Source organism: Pteropus medius, unplaced genomic scaffold (genome assembly GCF_902729225.1).
Source record: "Pteropus medius unplaced genomic scaffold, Ma_sr-lr_union100, whole genome shotgun sequence".
In the NCBI taxonomy this organism is placed as follows: domain Eukaryota; kingdom Metazoa; phylum Chordata; class Mammalia; order Chiroptera; family Pteropodidae; genus Pteropus; species Pteropus medius.
In genome coordinates, this window is record NW_024354875.1 from 3,647,581 (window position 1) to 3,665,485 (window position 17,905).

The 17,905-nt window shown below is 37.4% G+C and overlaps 1 protein-coding gene across 6 annotated transcripts in view; it reads left to right on the top strand.

Moving 5' to 3' along the window:
- Positions 1-17,905, top strand: part of SPHKAP (SPHK1 interactor, AKAP domain containing) — a 120,150-nt gene that overhangs the window by 76,625 nt on the left and 25,620 nt on the right. For all 6 annotated transcript variants that reach the window (XR_005651240.1, XR_005651241.1, XM_039855341.1 and 3 more), the window contains exons 4-6: positions 11,418-11,477; positions 13,020-13,154; positions 16,618-16,873. Coding sequence is in view for 4 of the 6 variants with exons in the window: in XM_039855341.1 (XP_039711275.1) it covers positions 11,418-11,477; positions 13,020-13,154; positions 16,618-16,873 (451 nt within the window). In the remaining 2 variants the exon portion in view is untranslated. The remainder of the gene's footprint in view (positions 1-11,417; positions 11,478-13,019; positions 13,155-16,617; positions 16,874-17,905) is intronic.

Consider the following 17,905-nt stretch of genomic DNA (forward strand, 5'->3'; position numbering starts at 1 on the left):
GCTTTCCAATTAATTTAGGTATAAGTATCAAAGTGTTGAAGCTCTGTAGATGTTTAATTAACATTTTCCCTGACAACTCATTTTCTTCACCATAAAGGGAAACAGAAACCCTGGACAGGAGCAGTGCATTTCATGCTGCACAATCATCAGAGCGCCTAGGTCCAATCCTGCAGGCGTTCCATGCGTGAACACCAGGAGCATAAAAAAACACAATCTCTTCTCGAAGTATAATTTGATGAAAACCCTTCGGTTGTTATGCCACTAAAAAATCAATTTCACAACCCGGCATCAGTGAAAAGTATACAGAGTACCCAGCGCGATGGAATGAGGAGGTGAGATCTTTGGAAGGTAATCAGAATTAGATGAAGTCATTACAATAAAACCCCCACGAATGGCATTGGGGTTCTTATAAGAAAGAGTCATGGGAGAGCTGGCTCCTTCTGCTCTGTTCTCCGCTATGTGAAAATACAAGGTCAATCTGGAGGAGGCTTCTTACGAGAACCTGACTGTCTTACTCCCTGACCTTGGACTCCCAGCCTCCAGAAGTGGGAAATAAATTTCTGTTGTTTATAAGCCACCAGTTTATGGTTTTCATTATAGCTGCCCAAGGTGGCGACAACACATGATTATGTCAATCTTCCTTCCCTCATTTGAGGGTCTTACTCTCCACTAGTTTTCCATTGCATTAATGAAAGAGATTAAGTTTTTAAAATTTCCTCTAAAGTCCAGCATGATATGAAACCTTCTCATCCCTCTGACTTCAACATCCACTGACCAGTCTTCCTTTCAATTTCTTAAATGCACTATGCCCCCTCCTGTTATAAAACTTTGGCAAATGTCACTTATCGCCCACCAGGAATCCTCCCCTACCTTACTGCCTCCCACTCACCCTCCAGCCATTCCCCCCACCCACCTCTAACACCTGCAGATCTTCATTCAAAGTTCACTTCCTCAGGAAGCCTCTCTCCTCCTTTGTCAGTTCAATGTCCTTTGTCACACAATCACTAAAGAGCAGGGACTCTCCCTCGCCGTTGTGATTTCAGTTATTTCTCTCACGGGCACTTGAATATTTTTTCCCAAGGAATGAATGAAACAACTCATAAGTTTTGAACTTCAAAAAAGCATGTAAAAACAGAGAACGCTGGAGGAGGGCGTAGTTTGAAAGACACTTAAAAAGCAAGTTACTTCTAAGCACATGCCAGTCCGTTGGAACATTTTAAATTAATGAGTCTCTGAAGGGCCCTAGGAAATCAAGCACTAGGGACAATAATTTGAATACCTGCCTGAAGCTAATACCTTCATATGTAAAACTAGAACAGGCCAAATAGATTGTTTCTTTGAGACCCAATGAAATGGAACTGACAATCCCTTTTCTATGCCTTTCATCAGTGTGGATAGTTAGGCTAGATAGTTCCATTCAAAAGAAGGAAAAGTAGCTTTTTCCCTTTAGCGGCTTGGTTTAAGGACTGAATTCTCTAAGGAATCACTCCACTGCCCTCTATAGCGTCACCCCGGATGCGTGTGTTTGGTAGCTGCTGCTGAGTTTTTGTTTTTCAGAAATTTTACCTATACTTACAAAACCGCAGCATTGCTTTACTATTAACTCTTAAAGAGGCACAAAGTGTCTGCTCAGGTGGACCTGAAGCATCCTGGAGAGGTAACATTTAGAGTTATTTCCGAGTTTGGCTGTCAAAAATATGAGAGAGACTAGTTAGATGTCTAGTTAAGTGAATTATTTGCATTTTAAAATTGGACTCGCTGTCATTTATATCTAATACTTTTGTGTTTAAATGGCTTTTCATCTACTCTAGAATCATTGAACTACCCAGAGTATAAACATGAATTTCTACAGTTTTTACATTTTCTTTCTGCAAACATATATGACTTTAAGAAGGTAACCGCTGGAGATTTCCTTTAATTTATTAGTTTACAGGTGAAAATTAGAAGTAATCTTTAGTGGAAGCTTAGTGGGAGAATTAAAACACAAAGTTCTACAAATTTCAAAAACTTGCAATATTTCTATTTAATTTAGGAAATTATAGCATTTTTGTCCTATGCCATCATTAAAACAGAATTGTCTCATCATACCTGGAGGAAGATTTTTGTCAACTAACTGATTAACTTTTCAACATTAATGCATTAAAAACAGTTTTTTAAAAAATGTTTAAAAGAAAACTAACTGAAATATACTTTCATACACTATTGAGAAATTGAAAATATACATTGAATTCAAGTAGTTGATCTGTACATGTAAAAGGTAGTGTTTACTCATTTAGACTCAAGATCTTTTTTTCTAATAATAGAGGTTCTGTTGTCTCCAGGTCTGTACGTTCTCTCAAATGGCACTATTCATATTTAGGAACTTAAATGATAATGATTAAATAGTAGTTGATGTTTTCAACATGTCTACCTTCCTGTTTTAAATTGTAGTGGTTTTTTTTTTTTTTTACTTCCGTCTATGTAGTTAGTTCTCTATTTCATGTCTGTTTCAATCATCCACTGGTTTTATGACATGTGATAACAGTCAGTACTCATAATAGTAGTGAGCGTTTAGATGAGTTAAGTCATAACACTTCCGGGAATAAGAAGCAAGGCATTTCTTAATTAAATGTTTTATAGTTCTGAAAAGCAAGGTAGCACTCTGTACCTACACATATTAGGCTCCAAACATAAGTAATAAAGGTTTAGAAAAAAAGAATTTAATGTTTTGTGTCAGTAAATAATGTTTGCATAATTAAATGGAAACAGATATTTATGCCAAGTAAATAAGATTTGGGTAGCAGAGAAACTAGCATCATGCAAAGAGCCAAATTTTAATTGCTTTACAGTCTCAAAAATAGCTGTTGATTATAAATATTCTATTTCAAATTATTTAGATTGAACCTTATCAAATTGTCACTTTCGTATGAAAAAAAATTTAAGAGCAGCAATTTCAAATAGTTCACCCTTATAGACTACAACTCAGGTTATAGAATGTCATTCAACTTTCTCTGATGTTTTTACTTTATATTTCATTTAAACTTCATATAATTCTACAAAATAAGTATTTTATTATCATCCCTTTTTTCTGTGGTTTTTCAAGACTAGAAACTAGTGAGAGAGAGAGCAAGGGTTTGAAGCTAAGCTTTTCTTGTAGGCAAAGTACAAACTTCTTTCACTTCTGCACTATTGTGCTTCAAAGATGAGAGAATGTTCCAGACATATAAGTGAGAGCGCACTCTCCCAAGGGCCCGCTGAAGAATCAAAATGGATAAGTCATGTGTCTGGAATTTTCTCCACTGTTATTATAGAATTTAAACATTCTGAACAATGACTGTGTCCATTATGTGGAAAACATAAGATTATGTTTAAAGATTTGAAAATTAGGTATTTGTTTGTTTGTTTTCTACATGGCCTACTAACTTCTCTGGTTCTTTGTTTTTAGTTCTTTCATCATGGTTGTTCATAGATTTGGGGGATCTGAGTTATTCCTTGCTTCCATGACTCAGAAATAACCCTATTCCCTGCGTCTTTCTCTAGAACATGCTTATTCAAATTAAATGGAGTTTAAGTTTTGAACTGAAAACATCCAAGAGAGTAGTAAGAGCTTTTTTTTTTTTTAAAAAAAGAACAGTTTGAATACAACGAATTTTGAAGGCTGTGATGTACAAAACCATCATATTTAATTTCATGTTTTAGACATGAGTGTTTTAGGGTTAGCAAACAGATCATCTCATTTACCATCTCCTGAGGTCTGCTCATCTGTCAGAAGACACGAATTCTCTGACTATTCCTTGCACTTGATACGTGCTCCATATACCCAAGAGAAAAAAATTTCCCCTATTAAACTTGCTAGCGATTGCTTTGGCTCTCTGAAACTTGGCTTAATTACAGGAGGCAAAGTGGGGAGTTGAGAAATCATCTTGATTCAAAAAGAAACCAAAGGTTTGCTACCGAATAGAAGATCCTTGATGTCTGTAATAATTTGTCTACTAGATATTTGATCAACACGACTCTTCTTCGCCTGCACTATCCCAGGGCTTGACTCCTGAAACTCAGAAGTTTATCTCAGCTCTTTGTGTATTAGTAATCTAAATAGCCTTTTTGAAGGAAAAAGCAAGGAAGTTAAGTCTATCGTATTCTTTTTCCTTTCAATTTAATATACAAATGAGGTAAAACTTCCAGGTAAATCCTCATCCAGGGGAAATTTGACTCATCTCTGCCTCCAGCATTCTTGGACATTATATTTTCTTAAGACCACCCCTTTCAGTAAGAGGAGATGACAGGAGATGACAAGAGAAAGCTGTCATCACCAAGGAAAAGAGTGATGATAAAATTATAGTAAAAAAGTCATCTTATCTTGTGACTCCCAAATCCTCAGTCACCAGGGAAGATTTTGAAAAAAAAAATATTTCCTTGAAAACAACTCAAATATTTATAAACTAATATATGTATAAATAAAATATGCTACAGACATACAATGGAATACTATTCAGCAATAAAAACAAATGGACTATTTTTACACACTATGACATGAATGAATTTTACAAAACATTATGTTAAATCAGTCACCAAAAACACATTTTGTATGACTTTTTGGGGGAGGGGGGAGTTAGTATTAAAATGGCCTTGATGCATGGTTAGCTAAAATAACTGCCATTATTTAGAAATTTCTATACCTTTTATTGTGTCTCTTGTCACAAACTGCTTGAATAGCTACCCACAAAACGATACTTCAAAGTTTTTTTTAACACTGACAATAAAAAAGGCCAAGGGGTTTGACATTCTCGAGTGTAAATCAAACTTTAGATTTCATTTTGTGTGATTGTTGCAATCATTTCAGATCAGTAATAACTAGATACAAATGCAGTATCATTCCAACAGTCCAGTGTGTTCCAGAATATCTGACGGCACCATGGCATGACAACACTGATGTATAAATTGCCATTTCAGCTATCATCAGCCTAAAGTACTAATCAGGAAAAATGCTATATTCTTCAAGAGATAATTTTGGTCCCGGGTTCTGAATCTAGCAGAAGTCTTTTGGTTGGGGGAAGAAAGGAGGCAATTTTTTCTTTGAAAGATTGGGGGGCCAGAATTTTAATACCATCAAATTAAGAGATCTTATCAACTCCGCATGGCCAGATGGCTGCATTGTTAGAAGCTGCAGAAAGAAGGAATTGGGTTTCTTCGAAGATAAAGCATAAGAATACATTTGGTCACAGAAAATGTTCAAATGCCGAGATTCTAAAGGGAATTTGATACCGTGATTTTGTTAACGTTTCTAAGTAGAATCTCCGTAGAATGATTTCCTTCATAGGTTTTAGCTGAATTCAGGAGAGATGAAAAAATACCCAGCAGAGGAAGTCAAAAGCCCCACATACGGGCTAAGCACCTCACTGTCACATAATCTCTTGCACAGCCATTTGCCCTAGGTGGATGCATAATACCAGGGCATTTCTCAAAGACTGAGACTCTCAGACTATCTGAACAGTCCAAAATGTTGCTAAAATGAATACATGAAAAATAAAAGAAAATCATCTACATCAATATGAATTTGACCGGACAATCATCATCAGATCTTTTTCTGTGCTTTCGGTTCAAAATGTCAAAACTGAAATGTTTTATATGACATAATAATGTTTTTGTCTGACTTATGCGATTGAAATAAAACCATCTATTAAATACAGTTAACTCAAAAGTTGTTATAAATTCAAATCCACTTTAAATTATTTATTTTTCCTATCTTATTAAATTTCATATTAACCTCTTCCTCACAGTAGCCTTTCACCAAAATATATCTTACAGCACTACCTAATAAAATTTCAGAGTGAAATTATATTTTTAAACATGCGTATCGCATCCTCCATTTATGAAAAGAAACTTATAAGTAAAATAAACAATTGAGATGGTTTGGCTAAATAATCCATAATACTAAACAGAGAGAACAGCAGATTGATTATGGATATGAAACATTTTACTATGTATAAATAACTTTGATTATTTTAGACTATGTAACAGTCGGAATCATAAAGTAGCGTCACTTTCTCAGTGTTATTCATTCCTACAATGTTTCATTTTAAAACCATAATAATGACAGAAGAGAGGCATTTGAATTAAAAGTTAGGTACAACCGCAAAATTAGCTTTGTTCAGCAGGCAAGAAGGGAGGTGTTTGGGTTCTTTCGGTGATGATGCTCCCATCTGCTTCGGTGGCGTATATCTGCAGATGGTCAAAACAAGGACATATGCAGACACAACATGAAATGTCTTTTTTACGTGAAGCAAAAGGTGTTTTCATTCCAAGAAAAATGTTCAAAACTTTTAAGTGTATTTATTACCAATTACGTTTCTCAACTTTTTGCCTTTTTCTATTTATCAGCAAATTCGTATTCATGGGACAAAGAAGCCAACCTAAGTAATTTAAACAGTACCAATAAGTAGATGACTATTAGCCCAGTTAATTCTCCTATAATTTCTCTATCTAGTGCCTTATATCCTATTGGAAGAAAACTTTATTAACTACATTAGAATTCACTACATAAATAAGAAAAATAAGTATTACCAATGTAATAATTTTTACACCTATCACCTAAGATGGTGAGTGCTTCCACATCATTTAAGTATATACATTTACCAATGAGCATCTGTTGAGTGCCTTCCAAATGCTGGGTTATGCTAAGCACTAAGATTACGATGATGAACAAGGCCTGCCTTCACAAACTCACAATCCAGGGAAGGCTGGAGGAAAATAGAATATGTTCGAGAAAAAAAGGTAACTAATTAAACACATGTACTTTTTAAAAAATCTTTCCTTGGGTCATTTGTCAGATTTGGATTTATACATGTGGGCGAATCACAGATAGCTCAATAGCTTCACTCCAGATTGAGGTGAAGAGTCAACACAGAGTGGTTATATCTTATTGCCAAGTGGCTGGTGTCTCAGACATGCGACCTCAGCCTCCCTGCCCACAGCATTCTCTCCAGACCCTAAGGCATCCCTTTCAATACATGGCCCATAGAATCATAATGCAGAATCTCCTAAGCTGTAATATTTTAGTCACATATCACACTCACCTCCCAGAAACTTATTTTCCACTTCCCATTACCAAAAGTTTCCTTATAACCTCTTGTAATAACACAAGCAGCAGCCTCACTTGTAAGGAAGGATATATCTCATTCTAACCCTTAGGTCTGTCTCAACCCTAATTACACAGGGAGCGTATGATAGAACTATGATTGCTTCTTTCATCCAGCTCTTTAAAACAGTCTGCCAAATTACACCCAGAGTTTTCATTGTGTGGAAAGAAAGGCATTTTGCTCACGATGTCAATCTCACTCCTAAAGTTTTCCTGGGAGATGCCTCGTGCTTTGGATTTCATAGCTTCTGTTTTTTCCCACGCCTCACCTTGTGCTGAGCTCAGAGCCTCTGATCACTACCCGATGAGTGCTGATCAAAGAGCAACCATCCATTCATTGTTTGCGCCGTGTCCACCTTCCACTTTTAGATGTGTCCTGCCTGCCTTAGAAACTCACCTCAAACCCAGCCTTCTCTGAGATTTCATTTGTGATTGAGCCCATTCTCCCAACTTCCTTCTCCAGCACTAACCTGTCACTTCTGCGATACTTAATAATAGTTTTCATAGTTTCAGGGATGTCTTCTGCCTCCAGACATATCAGAGCTGCCTGAGAGCAAGAACAATACTTCATATTGTTTGTCTTCTCAGCACCCGGCACCAACATCATACACTTGGGAGATGTAGAGCACTTAGCCACCTCATTCAACTACAGAAATCTCTGCTCCACAGCCACCATTCCCCAGCTCTTACAGACAGATTGATCTTATACTCTCCACTTGGAGTTCAACATTAATGGATGCCTAAATTTCAAATAGAGACCCCAAGGTCACAGAGAGTGAACATATGCAGAGAGCATCCCATCACATGGACTATGTCACAATGAAGTGGATTTACTGCACAACTATCAAAGCTTAAAATTCGGAGTTCTTTGGGTACACAGGTTCCACTCCCAGGGCCTGGGAGAGGGCTTAGCCATGTGTTCAAATGGTTATATGTTTTTGTAAAATTTTCAAAAGGAAGATATTTTAACTACAACTGTCTCTTTCCATTCAGACTCCCACTACATCTTATCTCCCCTCATGTTGAGAGTTGTTTGAGTGACCACAGACACGTGTGGGGTCTGACTTAAGGGAAATTGTGTGTGTGTTGGGGGGCGCTATTTATATGAGCTATATTTATGTGGCTTGAGGTCACTTTCATGCACAGTTAAGTGAGGATTAGCTGTCCACATGTAAGAATAGCTTTCAGGAATGCTACCTTCGGCGGTGGCAACTCAACCAGACATTGCAACATAGAGGTATCAGGGCAGAAATGGTTTTGCTACACAGATAGTAGAGAGGAAACAAGGTACATGTGCTAGTCTGTGGAGAAGTCTTTCATTCATCAGGCAAGACTGGGTTCTCTCAGAGGGAATTTATTTGATAATGCAACACTGAAAATAATAACTGTGCCATGCACTTTTTTCTTTTCCAGTGAGAGTCAAACAAAAGAGAATGTACCAGAATGCTTATGTTTATATACCACAAACCTGTAATGGTATCACAAGTAATGAGTATGTATGCCTATAACAACCCATAAATGAAAGATATTTTATAGTGGTTTCCTACTGAATTTGACATCGATGTGGAAAATATGTCTTATAAGTAAAAGTTTGTGAAGCTGAAAAAATTGAATCATGATATTAGAGTAGGACTGGATTATCTTTCTATTCCTTCTAGAGAAAATGATATTATAAAACTGTTGTCATTTGAAGAGAAGATCAAAGAGGACGGAGCCAAAAATGTAGGGAAAAAAAGTATTTTGGAGATGTATAGGCAGTTGATTAAAATATCATTTTTCTGGAAGTTGTCATGTTTGTCAGCCTTTTTATTTTTGAGATTTGTTGTGATTTCTTCTTCTACATAAATGAATACTCACTTTCACACCTAAGTTAGAATTTTTAATTTTGTTTTTCTTTTTGTTAAAGAGAATCTCTCAATATCGTGTGTACATATGTCCCTAAAAACCTGGATCATCCCTGACAGAAACATATATGTTCCAAGTATAAGCAAGCGGTTGGCTTATATCTTGCTTTGTTCCTGTTCTGGCCCAGCTAGCTAAGTGTAGAGGGTTTCCTTCAAAGGTAGCAGTTTCACATTGCAGCCCAGAATGAATGAAAACTGAGTCCATCTTCAGAGAACTGAAGACAGTATCAGAGGGTAGAGAAATCATTGTTATAGATGCCTTCTTTGGTCGCTGTTTTTCCCTTTCCCACTGTGATAGAAAGTCATAAATAAGAGCCCGAGGTCAAAGTAACTCGCCTTTCTTCAAGGAGAATGGAAAATCGTCTAATCAATTCAGTAACTGCCATCCCAGCTACGTGTTATTAAAAGTCCTGAAGCGCTAATGGATATTGAACCAGTTTTCAAAGGCAAAGTTACTGTTACTATTATTATATAAATATTTTCAAGCTATTTTAGGTTTCAAACCCCTTCCCCTTCCATTTGCACTGTCGGCGAAGGGACACAGACCCAGTTCCTCCCCGTTTACCCATCTTATTAAGCCAAGGAAGAGAACCTCTAATGAGAGTGTGGCTGGCATAGTGTGCCCTTCCTCCCCCAAGTGCCCACCAAGTTATTCTCAACAAGCAGATACTGCATCCTAACGATATGTGGCAAGGATGGTGTGAGCCCAGGAAACTTGAAGAAATCTCTCATTACTTGGGAGAATTAAACTGTAGTGATCTTTACACTTCAGTAATGTATAATTATTTTAGTTTTTAAACCTTTTCCCAGAATCTTTTGCTTATGTTTTTCTTTTAACCCTCAAGAAGAGAAAGGATGGACTTGGAGAAGCCATGACCTCGAACAACTAACAAATCAGAAGGCCCCGTGTGCCTGCAGGCATCTACTTAAGTCCAAACATCTGACTAAATATCTATCCGAATAATTGATGTCCTCAGCTCTACATGGCCAAATTCGCTTCTTAAGAATAAAAACCTTTTTTAGCAAAACGTTGTAAAAACTTCATTTCTATGATCTGATCTCATTTAACACGGACCTTCTGGGACCTTAATTCTAACACTTCTCTTTCTGTAGATGTGTACCCCAATTAGACCCCCTTCCGCCCCGCTTCTCTTTTATTTGTTTGTTTGTTTGTTTGTTTGTTTGTGTTTATTATGGTGACATTGGTTAACGAAATCCAGTAAGTTTCAGGTGTACAATTCAACAATAAGGCATATATACATTTCATTGTGTGTTCACCACCCATAGTTAAATTTCTGTCTGTCACCACATATTTGACCCCTTTTACCCCATCTACTTACCCCTCCCTCTTCCCCCTGCCCTCTGGTAACTACTAGTCTATTGCCCATGTCCATGAGTCTCTGTTTGTTTGTCTTGTTTGTTTGTTGCTTTTAGGTTTATATCTCACATATAAGTGATATCATGTGGTTTTCAACTTTTTCTGTCTGGCTTATTTCGCTTAGCATGATTAGCTCAAGGTCCATCCATGTTGTCGCAAATGGCAGTATTTCATCTCTTCTTATGGCTGAGTAATATCCCATTCTATGTACAGTCTGGCACTTTCTACCTCCAGGTATCACTCATGCTATTCAACTTCCCAGGAACACCTACCTACCCCATTCCCTACTCACCACAGTCCTATTAAACTCTAAAGAACATATCTCGCCTCTTTGAAACTTCAAGTTTCCCCCTCCCCATCTCCATTTGAATGCCTGTAGTAGATTTTTCTCTATGTGATATGTTTGAGATTTAAATGATTGTTGTTCTGAATTATTAACATTGTAGCTATTGTTTTTATGCTCTAACTTATTCACACTTTTAAGATGGCTAAGAAGAGGCAAACTATGCAAGATTAAATAAATTAAAATTAACTGAAATCACGAGACAAAGAGAAATCCACCTATCACATACTATATGAAAAGCGAGAGGAGAAAGGAGCAAGAAATGAGAAAAGAACGATGGAGAGATGGGTTCATTGCAATTATAAACAGAGGTTCAGAGTATTACAGATCTTTTGTCCCATTTCATAAGATTTGAGAACCCTTTATAAACCTGAAGATTTTGTTCTGATTGTTGCACTGACTCTAATGCAAAGAGAATGCTTTGTTTCTTGTGCCATGAAAGGAAGAAAGAAGTTGGTGGGATCGGTGGGAATTATGACTCCAGTGTTAGCAGTCTACACAGAAGCCCACGGTAAAATGCCCGTTTCAATGCCAGATCAACTCTATGAAATGCATAGGACTCTCAAATCATTTGTGTAGCACTGTCAAATCATTTGCCTTTAACTGATTCCTGTTGGCTTCAAAAAGAACCGCCAGGCTTTTCACTTCATTGACTGTGTTTGCCCTCTCCCCCAGGTCTGCTTTGTGAACCTAGACGTGAACAAGGATGAGTGCAGCACGGAGCACCTGCAGCAGGTAACACAGGGAACCCAAGCTCTCAGGGTGCTCATTACAGAGTCTGGCTGCACTAAGAGAACTGACATGACTTCATCTGTAAAAGATGTTCATTTTGCAGGCGACTTTTTAATTGGATAGTTGCATCACAGCCCATTTTCCTGACCCCTTTCCTGACACTTTTTATGCAGTTTGCCCTCCTTGTAGTCATGCGTCTTGCTTTCCCAAGAGACAGGGCTATTCTTTGAGCAAGTACTTTCTCCTGCCCATCAGTGCCTTAAAGTGGCTTTTTCTGCTCTCTCCTTCTCCACTCTCAAAACTTTTCCAAAGTTTTTCCAAAACCTGCTTGATACCAGCCAGCTTTTCCCTCTAGCTCTCAGGTTTGCTGCCTTCTGCTGCTTTCATCAAATGTTTTATCCTAACCTTGCTTTCTTAGCCCTATACTCTTCTGGGGCTCAGATCAACATTTCGTACTCTGCGGCAGCCAAATATTCCAAGCTCATCCAAGGTAGTGAGGATCCTGATGTAAAATTTTGACAACACACAAAAACTTGAAGGCCCACTCTGTCCTTGGAACCTAAAGCCTGAGGGTACAATAGGAAGGATTAACTAGTGTGATATGATTATCGTTTCATGCCCAAAGCTGAAGATGGTTTGATCTCACCGATATAATGCTTTTCGTATATAACAGCCTCCCATTTGCAGCTTGAATATCACAGAACAGTAGACGTGCAATTAGTGACTCCCGTGATGTTTTTTCTTGACAATGCTACACCTGAAGCTTCTGAAACCCAATTGCCCATACAGATCATCCATTATAGATTTCCACTGAGCTCCAATATTATTCATCTGTGTAGTACTGGAGGATTTCATTTGATGAATTATGGTGCAGAGCCCATCTGAGAGAGAACAGGAAAGACCAAAGCAAGTTGACATCTTAAGAACTGTGTGTTCGAAGATTTGTGTGAGTGATTTGAGACAGTCTTCTGCTATGGCTAAGAGCAGACACTTGGCACTGATTTAGCTACATAAACTTTTGCATGAGGTGCTAATATTCTTCTTTGGGTCTCAGGCTACTTATGTGTCAAAAGAAAAGTACCTAATCCATATGGGGTGTTGTGGGGAGTAAATATAGTGACATGTTACATATATTCGGTCTTTAGCATAGTGCTTAGAACATAGAGAAAAAGCAATGGTGATTATTTTATTATCATTATAATTATCGACTTTATTAGAACAGGTGATTCTTAGTCAACATGTCTCTTATTCCAGGACTTAAGTGGAAAATAATTCCCAAACTACTATGCATAACTGTGGTGTGACAGTAATTTTTAAATGTTTACTCTGGGAAATTTAAAACTAAAGAAATTTTAAATCTTTGCATGTAAGGAATTTTCTCTTCCGATCTAAACCTTTATGCTCTGATTTAATTTACCATAGATTAAGTGATCTATACTATGAATAGTTACATGAGTATATTGTTTTTGCGAGTAAATAGTTTGGGAGCAGTGCTTTGGAAGTGAAAGGAAATCATATAAACTAAGAAAGATTCTCGCTCTGTAGAGATTGGTCAACGTATCACCAGATCTCCCAAAACTTATCAACTCCATGAATGTTCAACAGCCAAAAGAAAATGAAATTGTCCTCTTAAGTGGGTTAACATCTGGAAATCTCCAAACAGACTTTGAAGTTTCTCAGGTAAGAAATATAAGTTCTTAATAAAGTATTTACTAGTGGTAAATTATCTGTGATCAGCCGTTGGCACAAATCAGTGTGAACCCCAAATAGATGCTACACATAAACTTCTATAGCATAAAAATCAAAAAATGTCTTTGTACTCAAGAATAATCTTAATTTATATTTCTCCTAAATATTGCCACTTAGAGTTTGACAGAACTTCCCTTATATTAACTCCTAACACATTATTTTCTCAAATTCATGATGCTAAATGGCATTCAAACTAGGATAGACACACTAGGCATTGACTGTTAGCTTGGTTTTTTACAAATCTACTAGATAATAAAAAACAGAATTGTCTTTTGTTTCAAGAACAATACTAGAATTCTAATTCATACTGTGTAGTCACAGAATCCCACAATTCATTCTTTCTGGGTGTTATTTATTTCTTAGAATGCACCAAACAGGCAAGCTAATAAAAACAGAATAGCCACCCCCAAGATGCAAAGGGCATTTCCTGGGCCCAAAGAATGAAATTTCCAGAAGAAAAGAGTTTCACTGAAACTAAAGTAGGAATTAAAATTACTCTCATTCAACATACTTATATTCGTTATTAGATAAATAATTATACTCGTTACTTAAAGAAAAACAAAAATTTTAAATTGTTTAATGAATTTATAGAAAAACATATAAAATATTTCTAAAGGCACACTATATAAAAGATTGCTAATTTTTCTTAACTAAGATATGCTGATAGTGATAGCTATAGATTAAGATAATGAGCGCTTTGTTTTCCTCCAAATTGTTGTTTCTGGGGTTTTAGTTTTGCTGAATATTTTTTGAATATTCTATTCTTCAGTCTTTCAAAATATCAAAAAATTCAGAGACAATATGCTTTGGGGTACAAGTTGAACAAGAAAGAGTAAATGCCTCTTCCAGGTGGCTCCCAGCAAAAGTCTCATCATATGCTGTTGGCTCTCATGTGTCATTTCTGAATCAATCACTATAGCTCAAGGAATGTGATGTTCGGATTGGCCAGGCCTGAGTCACATGACTGCCTTTGCAGTTGGAAGTGAATTAACTCCATGTAAATTACTTGGACTATGAATGGGCCAGAAAATGGTACCCCTCAGGGTATGAGAACCAAAGGAAGGTGAATGTTTGGTAACAAAAGCAACACAGGCATTCATTAGGGTAAACGGAAGTAGAATGGCCCTGGACTCCTTAAAGATCACCCACCAAAAATATGTTTAAACTTCCGCAGTTTTCCTAAGAGCTATCGAGAATGGCCTATGAGCTACAACAGAAACACTTCAAACTTCTTTGTTCCAAGGGTCCCCATCACTTCCTATGTATCACTTCACCCACAGCAAAGCTAACTGGTCCTTTCAAGGTCATATGAATATAAGGTGGAAGAGCCAGCATTGCAAGGCAGGTTTGTTGGACTCCAATTCCTATGTCCTTTCTGATTTTCCCCATGGCCTCCTGGTCTAAACAATAAAAATCCAGCATCAACTTAAGACACATGTAGTTTGTAAGGATGGTGGGTTGCACCTGGACCTCCTCAAAATCAGGCATGCTCAGAGAAATGATGTCTTCATTTCACAGAACAAACAGCCACAGGAGTAGATCTAATGGTTGTGCATCATGAAGATCTCAGAAAAATGTTTTTATGTGGGAAAAGAACTGATTTATTCATATTTTCCACTTAGTATTTTACTTGGCTATTATAATGATAATTTATTGTAAGATTTTGTAGAGTCTTATCTTAAGACTACTAAGGACAGTTTGAGGAAGAAAAAGGTAACTATTGTACCAGCTCCTGATGTGTTGCTCACTGGTATGTATTCAGTAGTCTTTTGAGATACACATGCATAGATAGTTATATATGTGTTTATACATATTTAATAATATCTGCAAGAAATGAGGTCCAAGAAAATACCAAACTATAAATAAGTAACTCCATGAGAGCAAGATATCTGATTTATTTACCACGGTATCCTCAGCACCCAGGTAAGTGCATAGCACTTAGTAGGTGTAAAATAAATATTCGTTGAATGAATGAACATGTAAATAAATGAAGGGTGTTATAAATATTTTCTTGCATTTTTACAGTTGTATAATTTGATTGTAAAATAATGTAGCAATATGAAAAAGCAGCAATCAAATCATTTACTGAGGTAAAAAGACAAAAAACATGAATTACCAAAGAGAAAACTGCTCATAGATAACAAAACTCCTCAGGCAGCAGAAAAGGCACTCTCTACATTAGCTTTGCAACAATATTGTACCTTTCTTGCCCAAAGGAGCCTCGTCAGTTTTGTAAATGCATGATTACTCTTGGTATCCTTACTCTTCCATTCTGGTACCTTATTTTGCTTTAAAAAACAAAAACAAAATATTTTCATTCTACTTCATCTTCCTTTAATTTTTTCAGATATGAAAAGAAACTACTTTGCATTTGAATAGTCCTTTGTAAGATGTTTTCATATTATTTCATTAAATCGCTATGACTAATCTCTGAGAACGGAGAAAGTGTATTTTGAGTGGAGAGGCATCTTCATCTTATAGACTAGGAAACTAAAGTTAAGAAGTGAGGTAACCTGTAATGTGGATTTCTGAAAATTTTAAGCCGACCACCAAAACTCTGGTACTGTAACTTTGTGGGTTAAAGATGCCAAGTGGCTTGTTTCTTCCCTTCCTCACGGGGTCTATAAAAACATTAGCTATGCCCTTGGGCCTGATTTAAACATCTCCAATTAACCCAGTTCAAGTGGCCTCTGCCAATATCTCCGTCCTCACTTATGGATTAGCAGAGAATCGACTTTCAATGAGACAAGGTAGCCAAACTGAGAATATCCTTAAACAAATAGGTAGGTACTGGTTATAGTCGACTAAGATGAGATTCGGCCTTGCTCAGCTGCTCTGACATTGCCTATCTATGAAAACATGGATTGTGGTACCTACAAAATAATTTGCTCCAATTTGCAAAACTACCCTCTATCATAAAGATACAAAAAGAGTTTACCTTTTTCTTTGGTAAAGCCAATTAGCAAGCACAGATGGGCTACGATCTTCCTATACCAGCCCTTAAAAGCCCAATCGCCTTTTGTTTCATTGCAGCTGTGGTCCAGCTCAGTTCCAGCCTCCTTCTCCTATTTTAATAGCTTCCCGTAAAGGCTCCCTTACCTGTTTAACTCTGCCTGAAGCAATTTTTTGCTTAGACAGAAGGGAACAAAAATATGTAACACGACTGGTCTATTTTCTCCTAAGTCAAATTTTCTTCTAGGTACCCTGTGTTCCCAATCATTTGAAGTTTTATTTTCGAGCAGTTCATCATCATAAGCCCAGAAGATATTCCAAATATTTTTAAATGTCTCCACTCCTTCTAACGGAAGAGATCGGTGGAAGAAGAATAAAGGTCAGAGTCAATGGTTTTCTGTTTTTTCTTTGAATAAAAGCCTTCTTTTCTCTCCACGTTTAGTGTCCTTGGCTGCCAGATATCTGCTTGGTCCAGTGTGCGAGAGGGAACAGACCAAACAGTACCAACTGCATCATCTTCGAAATCAACAAATTTTTGATTGGTCTGGAACTGGTGCAGGAGCGGCAGCTCGCCCTGGAGGCAAGCGTCTCGAAAGTGGAGGATGACACAAACTGTTCCCTGTCTTCAATCGAGGACGACTTTCTCACCGCATCTGAGCACCTGGAGGAGGACAGCGAGGTGGAAGAACACATGAACGGTGAGGACGCTCCAACATAGCAAACGCGCGTTCTGAGATTAGTCTTCCTGTAAAGACACCTGGATGAAATTTCGGAAAAGTTTCGGGCTGACACATCACAGACTATGCTAACTGAGTTGAGGGAGGGAAGGAGGATAAGAAAACACTGGGTGAAGATGCTGACTGATGCACTTGGATTTAATGGTTCGATGGCTCCATCCTCCCCAAGGATGCCTTAAGGATGCCGAAGGAAATCTGTGTGTTTTCAAAAGAAAGCCTCTTGCCTGCCAAGAGATGGAGAGGATCACTGGGAGGAAAGTTAACTTCCCTAAGACTTTCATAAAAGACACCGATTTGTTAAGCCAAATTGGACTGGCCTGAATCCTAACATGGCCTCTTTGAAGCTGTGAAAAATGAGCCCTTATCCATAATTTGGGAGTGTGATAGTTACTATAGCATTATTATAGTAAATGTATATTATATTATTATATTGTTTTATAGTATATTATTAATTATATTGTCATGGGTCACTTAAGGATGGGGTTACATCCTGGGAAATGCGTCGTTAGGCGAGTTCATGGTTGTGCGAACATCATAGTACACTTACACACACCTAGATGGTATAGCCTACTACACACCTAGCCTATATGGTCTAGCTTATTGCTTCTAGGCTACTAGCCTATATAGCATGTTACTGCACAAAACGACACGAGATAAATCAAGCACAAGAGCAAATGGTGCAATTAAGAGACTTTTTAATAGGTAGAAAGAGTTGCACTAGGACATTGCAATGGCTAGGATGTCGCTAGGTGACAGGGATTTTTTTTATCTCCATTATAATCTTATGGAACCAACATATGTGGTCCGACGTTGACCGAAATGTCATTATGGTGTGCATGATTATATTATACCATTTTAAATGTGAGGACAGAAGGAAATAACCCAGGAAAGGGCTCGGCACACATTTCTTCACTCTTCCTATTGGCTCATTAATGGAACTCAGTGAACAGTAAGCTCCCTCCCCACTGTCTGCCTTAGGAAGGGATACTTAGG